Source organism: Mugil cephalus, chromosome 6 (assembly GCF_022458985.1).
Source record: "Mugil cephalus isolate CIBA_MC_2020 chromosome 6, CIBA_Mcephalus_1.1, whole genome shotgun sequence".
NCBI classification, from domain to species: domain Eukaryota; kingdom Metazoa; phylum Chordata; class Actinopteri; order Mugiliformes; family Mugilidae; genus Mugil; species Mugil cephalus.
Genome location: NC_061775.1, coordinates 5,110,237 through 5,128,945, shown reverse-complemented (window position 1 = coordinate 5,128,945; position 18,709 = coordinate 5,110,237). Strand labels below are relative to the sequence as shown.

Sequence of the window (18,709 nt, the reverse complement as noted above, 5' to 3'; positions counted from 1 at the left end):
AGGAAGGTGGAGAGTTAGTGGTGGTGGTTTGACTGTATATGTTTTATTGTAATCTGGTATCTCCAGCGGTGGAACAAAATAGTCTTGCTTTTTTAACCTGAGAGTGCTGAGGAATTGATTATACACTGCACCACATTTTCATTGTCGAACGTAACTAGAAGTTCACTGCGTTGGATTCATCTCCTCACTCATCAGAGCCCAACCGAGGTAAGATTCTTCTTGCTGATGCCTTTTTTTTTTCAACCTGCAAACTTTTCTGTAGTAGATAATCTGTACATACTATACAGTCAGGTCCATAAATATTGGGACATCAATACAATTCTAATCTTTTTGGCTCTATACACCACCACAATGGATTTGAAATGAAACAAACAAGATGTGCTTTAACTGCAGACTTTCAGCTTTAATTTGAGGATATTTACATCCAAATCATTACAACAGTTTGTATATGTGCCTCCCACTTTTTAAGGGACCAAAAGTAATGGGACAATTGGCTGCTCAGCTGTTCCATGGCCAGGTGTGTGTTATTCCCTTATTATCCCATGTAGAAGGAGCAGATAGAAGGAGAGTTAATTTCAAGTGTGCTATTTGCATTTGGAATATGTTGCTGTTAACTGTCAATAAGAGATCGAAAGAGCTGTCACTATCAGTGAAGCAATCAAAACAAACCCATCAGAGAGATAGTAAAAACATTAGGTCTGGCCAAAGCAACTGTTTGGAACATTCTTAAAAAGAAAGAACGCACTAGTGAGGTCAGCAACACCAAAAGACCCGAATCAAGGAAAACAACTGTGGTGGATGACAGAAAAATTCTTTCCCTGGTGAAAAAAAACAACAAAAAACTTCACAACAGTTGGCCAGATCAAGAACATTCTCCAGGAGGTAGGTGTATGTGTGTCAAAGTCAGCAATCAAGAGAAGGCTTCACCAGAGTGAATACAGAGGGTTCACTACAAGATGTAAACCATCGGTGAGCCTCAAAAACAGTAAGGCCAGATTGGAGTTTGCCAAAACACATCTAAAAAAAACCTTCACAGTTCTGGAACAATATCCTATGGACAGATGAGACAAAGATCAACTTTTACTACAGTGATGGGAAGAGAAGAGTATGGAGAAGGAAAGGAACTGCTCATGATCCAAAGCATACCACCTCATCAGTGAAGCATGGTGGTGGTAGTGTCATGGCGTGGGCATGTATGGCTTCCAATGGAACTGATTCCCTTGTATTTATTGATGATATGACTGCTGACAAAAGCAGCAGGATGAATTCTGAAGTGTTTCGGACAATATTATCTGCTCATATTCAGCCAAATGCTTCAGAACTCACTGGACTGCGCTTCACAGTGCAGATGGACAATGACCCGAAGCGTACTGTGAAAGCAACCAAAGAGTTTTTTAAGGCAAAGAAGTGGAATGTTCATTTCACTTGCTAAAGACAAAACTGAAGGGAAAATGCCCCAAAAACAAGCAGGAACTGAAGACATTTGCAGTAGAGGACTGGCAGAGCATCACCAGGGATGAAACCCAGCGTCTGGTGATGTCTATGCGTTCCAGACTTCAGGCTGTAATTGACTGCAAAAGATTTACAACTAAGTATTAAAAAGTGAAAGTTTGATTTATGATATTTTAATTTGTCCCATTACTTTTGGTCCCTTAAAAAGTGGGAGGCACATATACAAACTGTTGTAATTCCTACACCGTTCACTTGATTTGATTGTAACTACCCTCAATTTAAAGCAGTTAAAGCACATCTTGTTTGTTTCATTTCAAATCCAGTGTGGTTGTGTATAGAGCCAAAAATATTAGAATTGTGTCGATGTCCCAATATTCATGGACCTGGCTGTATATTCTATTATATTCTGAATACATTGTGCAATGTTTTGCTTACTCTTCTAGAATTACATTACGTTGCAAAACAAACCTCTTGCACCACTTTTCTAACTAATTATGGCACCAGTTGTAATGACTTCGTCTGAAATTACCCAATGTACCTCATTTGACAGGAACATAATGAGTTTACCCTTTTGTGTGTCAGTGGATTACACAAACCCCCAGTTTTTTACCCAGGCTACTGAGTAATTTCACAATGTGCCTATCTGCAGATGCTTGTTTTTGGACATCAAGTCTTCTGTCTATCTTTGAATATAAGTCTTTTTGAACCCTTACCTATGTGCATACTTTGACCAAACACAACCAAAATGTTAATCCACTTTCCATGACAATCCTTACACTTGATATTACCTTTGTGTAAGACACAACTACAGCCGGAGAGAAAAAGAAAAGACAGTGAACGTAATTTGATGGCTTCCAAGGAAATGCTCGAGGGAGGGTGCAAGTGAGGAGCTAAAAGGATCATGCTGAGGTGGCTGACTGCTCTCTTGGGAAGTGGGTGGGAGTGAAGATGGGAAGAGAATTCAGGCAGATGGGACAGAGAGGATGTTTTCAGACACGTATTCCCTGATGAGTGTGGCCTTTGTGAAGTTTTTGTTTAACCAGACAAATTACACACACACGCACCTCAAGTGATCCAAAGTTCACTTTAGCTGAGTGGACTCGCCTCGTTGTCATATTTGCTGTTTGTTCACAATCGTTTCTTTAGTTAATACTTCTAATTTGCACCCCAAGTTGCCAAAACATCATGTCCAGTAGAGTAGTGAAAACTAATGCACCCTTGTAACAGTCCTGCACTAAATCCTCCTTTATATCTGTTCTAATGAGCAGTTTATTTGAAACTATGTTAGAAAGATGACAATGCAACTATATGATCATTTCTGACAATGTAGGTCGTGAAAAAAACAAATTATTGCCTTAATCGGACTATAACAGGAGAACTTAAGTGCATGTAAATATGTTACTCTGATTGAGACACCCAGATAATGCGTTCAGAATTCGATTTTCTCCGGCATGTATAAGGTAACTGCAGTTTTCCAATGGGATAATGCATGTGCGCATGCTCCACAAACACTGCGCTGACGTGTGACCCCGGAACAAAAACATCCAAGAGAGTCAGTTGCAGAAGAAGAAGCTAAACGGAGGCGGTAGAAGAGCCGTCTGAGGGATAGCGCATATCTTACCTGCACCAGAAGCAGTGCAAACATTACGTACAAGATTTAAAAATGTACTATTATCCCTATGGTTGTTGTTTGAAATGCCAGTCTGCCGCATTTACAGCTCTTGTTTATTATTTGACTTAATAGGTCAACCGGAAAACGGGTCATAATTACGTGGTATTATCCTGCTGAAAAGACACGTATCGCCACCTAGTGTAGAGGAGGAGAACAGTTATTTGATTTTCTTGAGCTGCATGTAAATTGGAACAAGGACTGTAGTCAGAAAGTCGAATTTTGAGCATACCTCAATTAAGGTCTGCATGTTAACGCACTGAATACAGTGTGTTTACATGTTTAAATATATTGAACGAAAAACAAAATGATTTCTGTTATACATATGTCCTAGCCCATTTACTAAAAAGACAAGAAACGTGTCAAACTACAAACATAGTTGAATCAACACCTCTCTCAACTAGTACTTAATATCACAACCATCATGAAGGTCTAGTCCAGAACTTTTATAATGGATTGCATTTGTTTTAAGTGGTGTATCCATTAAACTGACAAGTGAGTGTTCATCATTATCAACATAATCAACATAATATACAGTGTATCTCGGTCCACTCCATATTTCTATCCACTTAATGTCAGGTTCCAAATCCTCATTGCATATTCAACATATTTTTTAGCTTTTTTTTAATATCACCAACATAAAAAAAAATAAAAGATGTAATTTAAAATACATTGTTTACATTCTTATAAACACACTGTAACCTAATCTAATGTCATTGCTGACCAGCGCTAGCAGCATTGTTCATTCTGAGAGGTTTGAAATGCCACTGGTAATTTTGTTAAAAATTAATGTACACTGCCACAGCTTTTCTGCATTTCCTTTCTGCAGAAACACAGGTGCTCCGCAGTGCGAGTGTGTTTCTGGGTGGTTCAGGCAGATGTGTTTTAGCTAATACAGTCTAAGAGCAGCTGGACAGGGCAGGGCTAATAGTCCAATGACATCATCTAGAGAGAAAGAGAGAGGGAGAGAGAGAGAGTGAGAGAGAGAGATAGAGCTTGCCTAGGGCAGTGAAAGGAAGCAGGACAGCACAGACAGAGAGCAGAGCGGCATGAGAGTGGGACAGCGCGCGTATGTGAATGGGAGAGGACCAGGCAGCATTCAGTTGACTTTGACAAGGATATAGGACCCGGACGATTTTCTCTCCAGTTTTCTCTTCCACTTCCATTACACCTTTCCCCCTCCCCTTCCCCCTTTCCCCTCTCCCCTGCATCCTGTGGCAGTTATCCCCCCTCTCAGCTCCTGCTTCAGGCGGCTCCTCCGGGCATGCTCCTTAAGCCAAAGTATGGCCGCTTTCGCAATGAGTCTGTGACCTCTTCTGATGACCTGATGCAGAGCTTAGCCATGACCGGCAAAGTTGTGGCCACATCAGTGGTCCCCTCCTCCACCCCGAGCCTTCCTCTGCCTCCTTTGCCTCCTCTGGATCCCAGTGCCAGGTCCTCCTCCTCTGGCGGGGCAGCTGCCCTGGCTGACTCCCCTTGTTTGGATGGGGAGCAGGATGGCACCACAACCTTCTGCATGCTCATCCCAAAGATGCCTCAGTGGAAATTCTCCAACTCTCTGCTCAGCCGGAGCCCGTCCAACTCCAGCTCCAACTCCAGCTCCAGCAAGGACTCGGGCAAGGCAGCACCAGCTCCTTCCCAGGCCTCCGTCTCCTCTTCTTCATCATCACACAGGCCCAGTAGTGCAACCTCAGCCAGTGGCCCAGTGGCCAGCCTAGCAGCAGTGCTTAACTCCTGTGACCCTGTGTGTGTCACCCCGTGTTCCCTGCAGGCTATTCGGGGACAAAGAGCAGTAGCAGCGGCAAATTCTTCCAGTTCAGGGCTGCACGGATTTGGGGCCACAGAGGTCATGATGAGCCCTGGTGGTTCCAGCAGCTCCAGATCAGGAATGAACCGCAGAACAAGAGGTGAAGGCATGTGGCTGGGGGGAGAGGACTTCAACCAGAAGGGCAGCTTCATCCACAAACCCTCTCAAGGCTGGCTGCACCCTGACAAGAAGATTGCAGGACAAGGTGCCTCTTACATAGTCAGGGTGAGTCACCTTCTATGATGCATGCTGTTTATGAATTTTAAAAGGACGTAAAACATCCAGTTAATTCAACATTCCCTTCTACACAAAAAGATAACTTTTTCTGTTGCTCATGATTTACCAAGTGTCTTCACACAGGAGCAGGAGAACAACATGATATTAACGAGTGCATTTAAAGGTTTCTCTGTCTGGGTGTGAAACAAAAGGACACCTCTCCAGCAGGCAGTTTGTTATGCAGCTCATGTGGCTGTGGCTGGGGAATACATAATTTAATCCAGATAGGTGGCTTGGCGTGGCTGGTCGGTGGACTGCGTCAGGATCGCGCACAAGCATCAGGGCGGAGAGAGATTAACGATGAAATTATACGTACAAAGGATTGTTGTTCAGCAGCACTGTTTACCGAGGGTAGTATGCGCTGCGCCACAATTTAAACAATAACCATGTGCATTTATAGAGCGTGGGACCTATGTGATTGTAAGTGTGAGGGAGTGGTGCTCTCTGTAGGGTTTCGGGACTGTTTATGTTCATGTGTGCATCGAATGTTAAAATGTTATTTACAGTCCCTCTGCGTATGAATACGAATGTTTGTCATAGTTAACATTATTGAAGAATAATACAATTAAGCTTTTAAATGTTCAGAAAACTCCTTGTGTTTTTATCAAACAGAAAATAAGGCTTCATAAAGAAAGGAACGGATGAGCTAAAATGGTTAAATGGAGAAATGGAACATTCTGTGATCTGAGAGATATCGTCATTTTGTGTTTACAAGGGGTTACCATCTGAAGCGGACTGCTTGACGTCAATGTCAGTGATCTCCCCTTAGACATCCCCCATGACTGTTCACCTCTGGCCCTCCATTCTCTCCTCCGCCTCCTCCTCCTCCTCCTCAAACTAATGACATGGCTCTTGATTAGTGCAGTCTGGGGCCCAAGCCCGCTTCCTAATGGCATTACACAGGCACCATTCATTCCTATATTCAATTACGTTTAATCACAGTCATTTGAATCATGTGATGTGGAAGAGGATGGTTGGATCAGTACGTGAGGGATGCGAATGTTGAGCACACATAGGCCCTCAACACCACGCAGGGCTTTCCAAGATTCATAACAAGTGCTCATCTCCTATGTGATTGATATTTCAGCTAATGATCAGACCTAGCTTTTAGCAGATTACTGTTGTCATCTGAAAGTGTGTCACGCTAATGTTAGATGAACTGCGTGAGCTGATGTTTGAAATGTATTTCACAGCCGCTAAAAAAGAACTATGTGGGTACTTTGGTGGTGAATCTATGCAGGGAGGAGTACTTACTGCTTGTGTTAGTGTCACTGTGGCAGCAGATTTCTGCTGCGCTGTGCCATTTTTAAGCAGCGTTGTGAATAGCTCTCCCCCTATTTCTGCTCTCTCTCCCGCACACACACAGTAAAGCGTTCACACACGTCCACTCCTCTGGCGGGAAGGACGCGGATATGATCCTTATTAATGCTTTTACACTTTCCCTCTGTCTGCATCTGCCATCGCCAGGACACTGCAGCATCCATCTGCCAAAGCACTGCAGCTGCCAAAGCAGCCATCATTTTTAGAGCTATATTAAAACCAGGAAGCCATCATCTTAGTGTACAAATAATTTCCCCGTAACATTATGAATATATTTCTAATCTGTAATGTGGCCGTGTGTTGCTGTTGATGCAGAGTTAACTCCAGAAAGAGGGAATTACTCCTGATATAAATGACAAACATGACAGGACATGCAGTGAACTTTTAAACAGAACTTAAAAGAAAATCCTCCATCCATCTTTACACAACACGGCTCTTGTCTTATCCATGCCTCAAGGGTATAAAATAGATATATGGATGCTCAGACATTTTCTTTAGTGACATACCCTGAAACTGCAGTGTTTAATCTCACAGGAGACAGCCACACACACAACAGAATTTGAAAGGGGATTCCAGTGTTATTCAATTTGCGGCGAATGTTTCTTGGAAAGTCCTGTAGTCACAGGAAGTGTGTGTGCTCAAGGCTTGACTAAAAGGACAAGAGAGCAGATATTATGATAGTAAAGGGGGTGGGTTGCATCAACAGATCAGTGCGTGACAATGGAAGCATTGGCAGAGAGGGAAGGGGGAAAAAAAGAGGGACAATTTTCCTGATGGAAGACTTCCCTCATCTCCAAACCTTGTTAGAAAGCTTATTAAGTTCTCAGACTCAAAGCTCTCCCTCTCTCTCTCTCTGTCCCACCCTTCCTCTCTCTGGTGTGTGTGTGGTACAATAATAATTCTGGTAAACTACACTAAATATGACTGACTCAGCCTTATTGTGGGATATATAGAACGTAAATTACATCATACCTAATGTATTAAAAGCTTCATTTAAATATTTCACTATACACAACAATAGTGCATGGAATCAGAAATGAGGTCTTATGGGACTTGCTTTTCATCCAAGGTAAACATGCTGTAAACTATTTTTTACAGATGCAGATTCATGACCACATTATTTCCAATTTATACATTACAAATAAAAAATGACAGGGAGTAGTTCTCTCTGAATCGATTATTGACTGACTCATTACAGAAGGTAAACACAATCACTCACCTCCACATCTTTGCGTGAAAACCTTGTAGATATGCAAATGAGCACTTCAGGCCATCCTCACATGCATTGATTGTATACACAAATGCACTCACACCCTTAGCGCACCCCCCCCCCCCTCCCCCCGAGGGCTAAGATGTTGCAGTTTGTCCATGATTTAGAGCTCTTAGTGCTGCTAATCTAGTCAAGGCGTCATTAGCACCCCAACCTGACAGCCATTAGGAAGCATCTCAGCTGGGAGCTCTGATCTATATGACTATTTGATTTACATTATTGTTGGATATAGTCATGTTTACCAATAGAAGATTACGTATTGTACACTGTAAAAAATGCCAGTGGAAGTGCTGCAGCGTAACTAACTGTGATTATGACAGTTTGCAAGATTTATTCATTCTTGAGCTAGTGAAAGCCAATCGTGGTACTTTCTGCACTTCACAACAATGTTCTTGTACATGTTCATTTAAACTTGATTATGAGCTGTCTGCAGTCATTTTGCAGAACCAGTTCTTCTTAATGATTCTTTGATTTGTTTTTCTTTGTAGTACATGGGCTGCATTGAGGTGTTGAAGTCGATGCGCTCCCTCGACTTCAACACACGGACTCAGGTGACGAGGTAAGCTGCTAACCATCTCTACGGATGTTGTTGAGTCAGGAGAATTTGATCCAAGCTGCATAGTATTAACTGAAGTATCAAGCAGTATCGTACCAACTCAGACTTAAGAACGAAAGTCTTAAATCCTTTGACTGCTTCAACAGACCTATACAGGGAAACTCTATGAATTCTAGACATAAATCCACCTCCCCTGCATGGCCTTTACTGGAGAGATACAGTTTTATGAGCTTTAATGAGATTTTTGGACTACTTTCACATCCATGGCAGATGTCTCGCCTTTCCAGCGTGACATTGTTTACACTGGTTAAATAAATTCTATTAGATCCTTCAGAATATGCTTTATATGCGATTGGTCTATACCATTTACTGCATTCGGGCAATCAGCTTTCTCTGTATCAGCCACAAATCAACGGAACAGCCTGTCTGACGATGTGAGGCAGCTCTGTCAGTGCTTAAATAGTCTGCCAAAAGCTGCTCAGCTCTCTGTTGACTTGTTTTATGGTGATGGTGCCTTCTTTGACAAGCATACAGTATATTTGTGACAAGTTAATGTGTGTGGTTTTGTGCTGCATGCCTTTCTTTCATCTGCTTCTGCCATTGTTTGCTATCGCTTCGTTTCTTTTCTGGAGCCCAGAGCTGTAGTGTTGTGCATCAAATGGTGTGAGCTATGTCTGAACTGTGCAATGTTGGGAACCAATATGCTATTCCTTGTTTTTGTTAATATTGTTGGCTTTTCTTATTTAGCTCAGCTTCCGTGCCAAACACAACGCACACAGAAATTCAACCATGGTTTTCTTGGCAGTTGGTCTTCTTCTTAGTATGCACACTGACTGTGTACCTTTAGCTACTATCTGTCCATTTTAGTTATATTTTAGGTATTTATTGTAATCCTACATACAAATAACAACATAATAATGAGTGATAATGAGTGTACTATTTATCAGACAGATTATTGACGCAGATGTTTGTGTTGTCCACTGCCATATTCCAGATCAGATCATATACGTGTTCAGACATGTATGCCTGAACGCATGCCTACAGAATAATTTGTGAAGACATGATGTTGCTTTGTCGGTTTACAGTTTACTTATGGATCTACTAGGCTACAATACTTTCTATGTTAACCAGTGGCCATCAGTCAAAAGCAAAGACTGCCTACCTTAAAGAGACTGTACCTAAAACAGCCTGTTTCAGACAGTGGATAAACCAAAGGGTTGCTTGGCCAACATAAGAAAAACAAGGGTTATTCTGAACTGTGACTCATGCAAAAGTAGTGGAGTCTCTAAATAACATGCGTTTAAAAGAAAAAAAAGGACAAAAAAATAAAGAATGCAACTATTGGTGACAATAAACAGAGTTACACGCGTAGCTGTGGCAAACACTTTGGGAACGTGAAGAAAGAGCAACAACTTGGTGAACTAGTAGTTTACTTCACCAAAACCCATGCAATCTTTTGCAGTGGGATGTCAACATGTCAAATCATGGTAATGCCAGGTATGCTAACTATTAACCAAACTCAAGGTTTTGGATAAGTCGACAATATAATGCCTGTTAACAGACAAACAAAACTACTGTGTTCAGTGGCATGAACTGTCCCAATATATGAAACTATACCTCAGGGTCTTGGTAAAAGCTGAACATGTGATGTTATTGTTATAAAGCCAAGGTTCTGACCTCATGGGAGAAGTGAACTCCCTCACTCCCTCCCTGTCTCCCTTCTTTCTTCTCTGTGTCTCACCCTCCTCTCTCTCATCCACAATCGATCGGCAGTAATCTGAGCCCACCGTGCATCCAAGGCTTAAGTGCAGGGGGGAGGAGGCAGCAGAGATGGAGTGATAGTGAGGGAGATCTATTATTGATGATGTTCGCTAATGACTGTGGAAAGCTGCAGTGGTCCCCATGAACGCACCCCATTGGATAATGTCTGCGGCTGTAACTTCTCGAGGTGGAGGCCGGGGGGAGGGAGGGCTGTTCAAAACAAAACAGCAAAACAAGATGTTAGAAAAGGGAGGGACCATGCAGAGAATAAGCTACTTCTGGTTCTGCTGCTATGTGGCTGATTGCATGGCATCAGTTTAGCTGTGATTGTTTTAGCGATGATTAATGATTCGTGTTGTGTCCTTGCGGTTGTTGACATTGTAGCCAGTTTTCATTTTTGTGCTCACCCTCTGTCAAATTCACGATGGCCTTTTTTAGTAGGCAGTTTATTCGCTGTAAGGTCAAAGCGGTCAGCCAGTTTATCCTTGATGCTAACAGCATGATGCCTTTGTTTCTGATTCCTTCCTTAATTTGACAATGTCTCACAAAGTTTGCGTGATATTTACTGGATGTGAATAGTAGCTGGAGGGCGTTCAAGAGCAGCATTTTGAGTCAGAGCTTAGACCCCCACCCACAACTGGCCTTTCTTTCAGCTTCCTGACTTGTACACAACTTAATTTAGTTCCAGAGACCACAACAAAACATTAAGCACAATTTTAAAAAATGTACTTCAGCTCTTGGATATGAGGAAGATGCTTTCTGCAACAGTGCTCTCTATGTCATGCTGTATCAGCCACACTAGTGATAATGAGGCCTGGCATTTTATTGCAGCGAAGATACCAAGACTGCAGACAAAAACAACAACAGCCCGTCTCTCTCTCTTCCTCCTCCTTGTCCTCCTCCTTTCTCTGCCCTCTCATCAGCATGAGTCATTCAAACATTGTGGTGTTTTTCAAAAATCCCTGAGAAGACCTTTACTCGAGATGGGGCCCGGGACGCTGCTTTTTAAATATTTACGAGCCACTTGATAGGGGCAGCTGGGTTCTTGATTGCTGTCCCCACCGTCCCCTGGCAGAGAGAGCGAGAGCTGCCGCCTAAAATCCACATTATGCCTCTCTCCTTCCATCAGACCTACACAGGGGACGGACGCTTTAAATGCCCATTAGGAGGCCATTCCCAAGAGGTACAGCAGCTTGATTGCAAATTTGTAAGAAAACTTTGGATTGAATTGTACCGTGGAAAATAAATACGAATGCTAATGCCATAAAGAAACATCACAAACGCTCAGTTTTGATGATGACAGTGTTTCTTCTTCACTAAATCCAAAGCATTGTCTAATGATTAGCATTGTTGTTTTCTTCCATGAACATCAGTGGTAAATCTAGATAAGTAGTGTGCTTTGAACAGACCAGATAGAAACACTTTCTTGACCTTTGAACTCTAACAGGTCTGTGACCTACAACCTTAGACAGAGGAAGGGAACAAAAAGCTTCTGTTGATGAATAACCTCAGGTTTTTCCATTGCTGTGATCAGTAGTTTTGTGTACCACCGAAACACTTGTGAACATTATGTCAGTTTGCTCACAACATTATCATCAGATGGTTTATATGTGGGTTCACAGACATAATCCATCCATGTGCTTTCTAGATAATAAACAGCTGGTGATTGGCATCCCTCTTTAGTCTGACCTGTAACCTTTCTTTCATTTTCCTAATTAGGGAAGCCATCAACAGGCTGTGTGAAGCTGTGCCAGGTGGAAAGGGGGCTTGGAGGAAGAAGGTTCATTCTAAGTTTACAATCATACCATATATCAGTACACTTTTACCAAGTAATCAAAAGCATTTTCAAACTGAAATATTCTGGGCTCTGCTCCAGTACTGTATTGGTACAGTTTTTATGACTGCCACTATATATAGCAGAAGCTCTATTGCTCTGTGTATAAACTACAGTCAAAACTGTATGATTGTTATATTTTTCATGCAGGCCCTGAACAAAGCCCTGCAGTCGATTATGGGGAAGAGTAACCTGCGATTTGCAGGCATGAGCATCGCGGTCAATATTTCCATAGATGGCCTTGGTCTGCTCATCCCTACCACAAGACAGGTCAGATGATGCTTAATTACCATACGTTGCTATAGTCAATTTGAAAGCATTTTATCAAAGGTTAATCCCTGCCACTCATACACAATAATGTTCTGCATTTCACACTTTCATCTGGTTACATTTAATTTATCTGGGGTTAATGTTACTCTATCGAAGTTTGGCTTCTTTTTTCCTGCATGTATGTCGTCATATATGCACATTCATTGATCAAATGAAAGTAATCCACTTCTCCTTTTCAGGTTATAGCCCACCACCCTATGCAGTCCATCTCATTTGCCTCTGGGGGAGACACTGTGAGTTCAGCGTTTTACTCCCCGCTCTTCATTAAGTTGTTGTTGTATTGGACATCCTGGCCATCTGCACACATCTAACTCAATTGACTTTTATTGGTTTCCAATCTCATGACCTAAAAATCAACGAGAGCTTTGATTTAGTTATATATGTCTAATTTACTGAATGTTTGATTGAATTAAATCTTCTCTGCAGGACACACCTGATTACGTTGCGTATGTGGCCAAAGACCCAGTGAATCAAAGAGGTATGTCCTCAAAATCTTCTCTTTCTGACACAGTATCCCAAAGCTGCATCAAAGATCACTCCTATGTAGAGTTCATAAGTAAATAATGTTGGTAGTGAAAAGTATTTACTTTCTAACTCTAGTCAAACTATTCTATATACTCATGTAAGTAGACCAATGAACCTTGTCAAAATCTGCTACTTTTTATTTTAACAAATAGTGTAAATGTCTTTAACCCACTGCATGTCTTCTCTGTTTCCTTCAGCATGTCATATCCTGGAGTGCTCAGACGGTTTAGCCCAGAGTGTCATCAGTACGATCGGCCAAGCCTTCGAGCTGCAGTTCAAACAGTATCTACACAGTCCTCCTAAAACCATGGCATCTGTGGAGAGGTAACAGAACGTCCAGTCAAAATAACAACCTATTGGCAAAGTTGAAAAACCTTCCTAGGTCCAGAGTTCTTGTTACAGTCCCCAGAATGTGTGGTATCTCTGAAGTGGTGGCACAGAATACGGATGACATGGTGTATATTATAGTATAGGTCTTGGCACATGAGGTAGAATTCACAATTCACCTAACATCCATGTCCATAACCATCCTACATAAAGGTGATCTAGAGCACAATTCTCCGATTTCATTGTTATTTATTGGCAGGACGTGTAATAGCTTGTCTTTATCTCATCATATTGTTAATATATATCTATTATTACCAATAGATTTCTAAACATCAGATGTTGTCTCAGCAATGTCAAATGAACTTCAGACTATTAATATTTTCTCTTCTGGTTTCAAATGTTCCTCCTGCTAGCCTCAGCAACTCTAGCTCTCTATACATCTCTTGTTGATTTATATAGATCCCATTCGGATGTGGAGATGCCATCTGATCAGCTCAAATCTATTTGAGGACCAAGCTTTCCTTTGCTTGCGATTGTCTTGATATTGATATTGCTTGATATTCTCAATACAATTATGGAATGGATAATAAAATAAGAATGATCAACAAAAAGCATTGGTTAGGATATATTTTGCTATATTTTGTTTCTCTGTTCAGGTCTGTGAGGACAGAAGAGCCCATGTGGGGAGAGGATGAGGACTTCTCTGAACATGATTACTACAACAGTATCCCAGGGAAGGAGCCTCCTGTCGGGGGAGTGGTGGACTCCAGACTCAGGCAGAGTGGAGCCCTCCTCGGCCACATTCATACCCAGCCACAAAGCAAGACATCAGCTCAGGTAAATGTACTTCCTTTTACTTCCCGTCTTTGTTCGGTTTGCATCTGTGTGTGGGCTCCTTCCTCATTAGTTCCACCTGTCTGTTGTTTCCCACATAGTTCTCAAAGCATTTATTGTCAGTTTGCCAGTTTTTGTGTGTACCTTGCCTTTTTGAAGCATGTTCTCTTTGTGCCTGCTTTATTTAGTGCTTGGATTGTTTACATATACCAGACTCCTGGATTTCCTGGATCTTGGTTTTTGTTTTTTGCAGCTTACCTTCTCTGCATTTACTTTGTTAGTTACTTACCTCACAACATGTCCTACCTTTTTGTCTTGTGTCCCTTCATAAGAAAACAGTCATCTGTGCAGGAGGTCAACTCAATTCTTCCCACAGCAATCAAAGATCAAATTGGAGTAAATTCCATGAAACCTAAAACAGATTAATGAATTTGTTTTACCGCATTCTTTTTTATTGCAGTATTACGCTGTGGATGCATTGGTACATCAACATTATCACTAATAATGTAATTTCTAATAGGTTACTTAGTGCATATTTGATGTTTTAAGAATACCTTGAAGCTGGGGTTTGTATTTACACATGGCTGTACTGATAATTCCTTTTCTGTTCTGTCGGCGCCATCCTTCACATAGCCAGCGCTCTCTAATATGTAAGCATGATGTGCTCCATCTCAGTCTAATGTTATCACAGATACAATTGAAACTACATCTGGCCATTATCACGAACCGTGTGATTAACGCTTTCCACAGAATGACAGCCAGACTCAGGCTAAACTCTCTGACATGTCCACCATAAAATGGTGATTGATATGTTTTGCTGTTCAATCCCCGTATTGTTTACATCAAATGAACGCATAAAAATATACTCCACACCGGTCCTCCTGATGTGCCTGCTCCATAATTGACAAAGACAGATAGGATTTCATAAAGAGCTTTGTCTTCCCGGGTGAAAAGAACCCTTTGTCCTTTCCTTGCAGCATGTACACAATATGGTGACATGCTGTAGCTAATGTTTCAAATAGAGTGCTTCAAAACTGCATTATGCAGGCTCGAGAGATGAGAGGTCTCCATCCAGGTACAGAGAAATAAATGTATTTAGGATGTGTTATTCTGGTGTGTTTGTGTGTTAGCAGACAGGCTCACCAGCAAGAAGGGAGCAAGCATCTTACCCCCCTGGACAGCTGTGCTATGAGCTCCACTGGGACACAGAGGCGCCCTGCGGCTCAGGTGAGACACCTTGTGGCAGTAAGCAGCTATAACAGCTAGAAAAAAATGAAAAGGCGAGGCTATAGTGCTCATTGCAGTGCTGCAGGTTTGACTCCAGGCTGTGCCCTTTGCTGCGTGTCATCCCCTCCACGTCTCTCTGAAGTTATACCATTAAAAACCTCAAAATGATTTATAAACATTCCAGTCAGACATTGACAAGCAATATAAGCAGTTTCAATATAAGCCTATATTTTAATTAAACATGGATACTGTTGTAATGTGGCATGCATTAAAACCACTGAGCTACAAGTTCCATCATGAAGCTACTATTTCATCTGATGGTTTGTCAAAACATTAGCAATACAAATCCCCTTTAGTACATAATGTGGCTGCTTTCATTTTCTTTCCTTAGTTATGGTGTGGTTAAGTATTCAGTGCGATAAAATCCAACATTCAAATTACACTTTCAACCACTAGAAGGAGTAAAAGGCACATAGAGGCATTTCTGGCTCCTCCCAAAAACACAAAAGCACACACATTTCAGTTAAACCACAGTTCAGATAAATTATGAACACATCTATCGTCTTTAGGCCTGACATCAGATGGTTACCTGTGTGCTGACGGTCAGCCACCAGGCAGCAGGGACTACGAGGAGCATCAGTATGTTAACACACAGAGTCTGGAGAACCTGGATTCACTCACACAAGGTCCCGATGGACACAGAGGGACCAGGGCACCTGATAGTCCCAAAAAGGACCTCTTTGACATGAGTAAGTTCTGAGATTTAGTATGACATGTTCTGACAGGTGTACTGAATTTACAATAACCAGAATTTGTATTTTTGAAACACGTTTCTGAAGGGCCCTTTGAGGATGCCCTGAAGCTCCATGAGGCCTGTGGTGGAGCTGGTGGGTCCAGCATATCTGGTGGCTCCGGTACTCAGGTTGGTGGAGGAGGTGTTCGAGTGTTAGAGGACCAGTGGCCCAGCCCTCCACGACGCAGAGCTCCAGTGGCGCCAAATGAGGAGCAGCTCCGTAGGGAAACCTGGTATCACAGCCGTATGAGCCGACGAGACGCAGAGAAACTCCTGGTCCGAGATGGAGATTTCCTCGTCCGAGAGAGCACCACTAACCCCGGGCAGTATGTGCTAACAGGCATGCACTGTGGCCTGCCCAAACACTTACTGCTAGTGGACCCTGAGGGAGTGGTGAGTCTGTCAGCAAGTACCTACCTGAATTAATGAATTGACCATTCATTAAAGCTTGGTTCATATGAAGCCTTTAAAAGACTTAGACTTCAATTAAACTTTTTCTCTCCATTAAGGTCCGGACCAAAGACATGTTATTTGAGAGCATAAGCCACCTCATCTCATACCACCTGAAGAATGAGCTGCCAATTGTGGCAGCAGAGAGTGAGCTCCACCTCAAACAGGTAGTCAGGAGGAAACAGTGAGTCACCCGGCCCGGCATGGGAAGGTAAGCACGCAAAGTATGTTGTAAGTAAGAGATCTCTAGAATTAGATAAACACTTAAAATGCCGGTATCAGGGAAGAAAGGTGTAGTTGCTAACTGCAAATGTGAGCACCACTATAAATATACATTCATTATGTCATCTTTCTTTCTCTTCAATATTTCAGAGCCAAAATCACATGTGCCCATGCAAACCAAATTAAAAGATTATTCCGAAATCATTTTTTTCTGAGAGGATGGTTCATCTGGAGGAGAGAATATCGTTGACTCTTTCTTTCCACTGACACTTCTTCTGAGGAGAGTGAAGCATCTGACACCACCTTGTACTATCTCAGCCTGTTGGCTTCTTGGATAAAACCAAAACATCCCTCATCTGTCACAAACTCCTCAGCATTCAGCTATTAAGCTAATAAAGCAACCAGAATGCACGGTTTGTCCTGTTCTAGAGCTGGATAACCACCAAGCAAGATCAAAAAATGTAACTGACAAGTGTTTGGAGAGGACCCGACCTCAGGAAATCACAAAAGGATTTGATGCACAGTCAAGACATGTCCTACAAAGCCTGTAACAGTAAAGTGCTTCCAGTAATGAGTGACTTGCACAACCAGTCAGTCACCAGGTCCTTCATCCAACGAGTAACGGACATCACAGAACAAAAACTGATTTTCTGGTGAACAAATAAAAACAAAAGAGATGTCAGCTTCCACATTGATTGCAGCAAACTGCAAGAAACAAGAGAGCAAAAAAAAATAAGAAATCCATGTCTCACTGGACTATAAAGACTGCTGTTACATGTTCACAGGTCTGCATATCTGAGAAGGCACAAAGGATGCACCCTGAACACAAGTCAGTGCTGGATTTCTAAGTCATCTTCTATGTGATATTGTGAGCGTCACCTTTTTTCCATTTGAAAATAAATCATACAGGCACACTATATCTTCATGTAGACAGTCGTACATTACATACATTGTCTTGAACGTGATCACATTTACCATAGATATCGGTGGTTTGTGTTGTGTTTGTAAGGGCTGTTTATAATTTGGTGAAATTATGTGTTGTATAAGCCTGTGAACATTACTGGTCAGACTGTACTCTGGTGAATAAGACACCTCCTCTGCATTCAAACTCAGTATATCCATGCCTGTTTCCCTCTAGCCCCTCAAACTTCAGTGCCTTAATAAACTACACTGACAGGCGTTTGTGTCAGAGTGTATATAATGTGCATTTATGCTCCTATTGCAAAAGACTAGTTTTCTTGCTATGCCAATGAATAAATGAACAAACTTCAGGATGATTAAGCTCTTATACTTGTGAACAGTATCGTAAGCTGCTCTTGTTTTGGGGTGAATGCTGATTAGTGAGGTTTTATAGAGTTCTTGATTGTCTTTATGTGTGTCCATCAGAAGAATCCCCTCAAAGATTGTCTTTATCTCATAAGCCATAGTTAGTACCCCTGTACAGTGATTGATATACAAGAGGGGATTTAGACTTGAAAATAAATCCTTTATTTGTCCCGGCTCAGGGAAATGCATCACATTATTGATTGTCCTTATCCTTCATCAACGTTTATACATTTCAAGTGTGTTTATCCTCCCATTTTTTTTTGCCCACTGTAAAATTGTAGAGCTTTAACCCTTGCCCCTTTGGTTGTACGCTGTTTGCATTTGTCTTCTGCAACATATCTCTAATCTGGCCCTTGACTGTTCTTAGCATCAGCCTCACAAATGCACAGATATATGAGGTAAACTGCTTTCAGTGAGATCCAAATAATAAGGGTATTATTTGTGTGTATTCTTTTAACATCCCCCCCTTTGCTTTCTCAGGAATTTCTTGAATCTTCTCTGATTAACTGTAATGGCTTTTTGTCAATAAAATTGATTAAAAATAGGATACAGTTCAAATGGTGTTTTGTCATGTGCGAGTCTTTATATCTGTCACAAGTCCACAGTAATTCTCAGCTGTCTAGCTTCCCATGCTCACATACTGCAGCCAATTTAAGACCTGAGGCTTCCATCAACCAAAAATAGATGAGGGACAGTGTAGTGGTTGTGGCTTTAGAAACCCATTCCGTTT

General features: G+C 41.7%; 1 protein-coding gene across 4 annotated transcripts; it reads left to right on the top strand.

Moving 5' to 3' along the window:
• The first annotated feature begins 58 nt into the window (after positions 1-58).
• Positions 59-18,523, top strand: shc2 (SHC (Src homology 2 domain containing) transforming protein 2). 4 transcript variants are annotated; one of them, XM_047587970.1, is made up of 14 exons: positions 59-207; positions 4,893-5,153; positions 8,283-8,353; positions 11,831-11,891; positions 12,096-12,215; positions 12,455-12,508; positions 12,702-12,753; positions 12,998-13,124; positions 13,784-13,964; positions 15,092-15,188; positions 15,758-15,937; positions 16,028-16,374; positions 16,491-16,642; positions 16,804-18,523. In XM_047587970.1, exons 2-13 carry the CDS (start codon positions 4,971-4,973, stop codon positions 16,617-16,619), a joined length of 1,602 nt encoding a protein of 533 aa, XP_047443926.1. In that variant the 5' UTR covers positions 59-207; positions 4,893-4,970; the 3' UTR covers positions 16,620-16,642; positions 16,804-18,523. The 4 variants fall into 4 exon arrangements, with proteins under 4 accessions (XP_047443926.1, XP_047443924.1, XP_047443923.1 ...); XM_047587968.1 differs by having other exon boundaries at positions 67-207; positions 4,343-5,153; XM_047587967.1 differs by lacking the exon at positions 59-207 and having other exon boundaries at positions 3,271-5,153.
• The last annotated feature ends 186 nt before the right edge of the window (positions 18,524-18,709 follow it).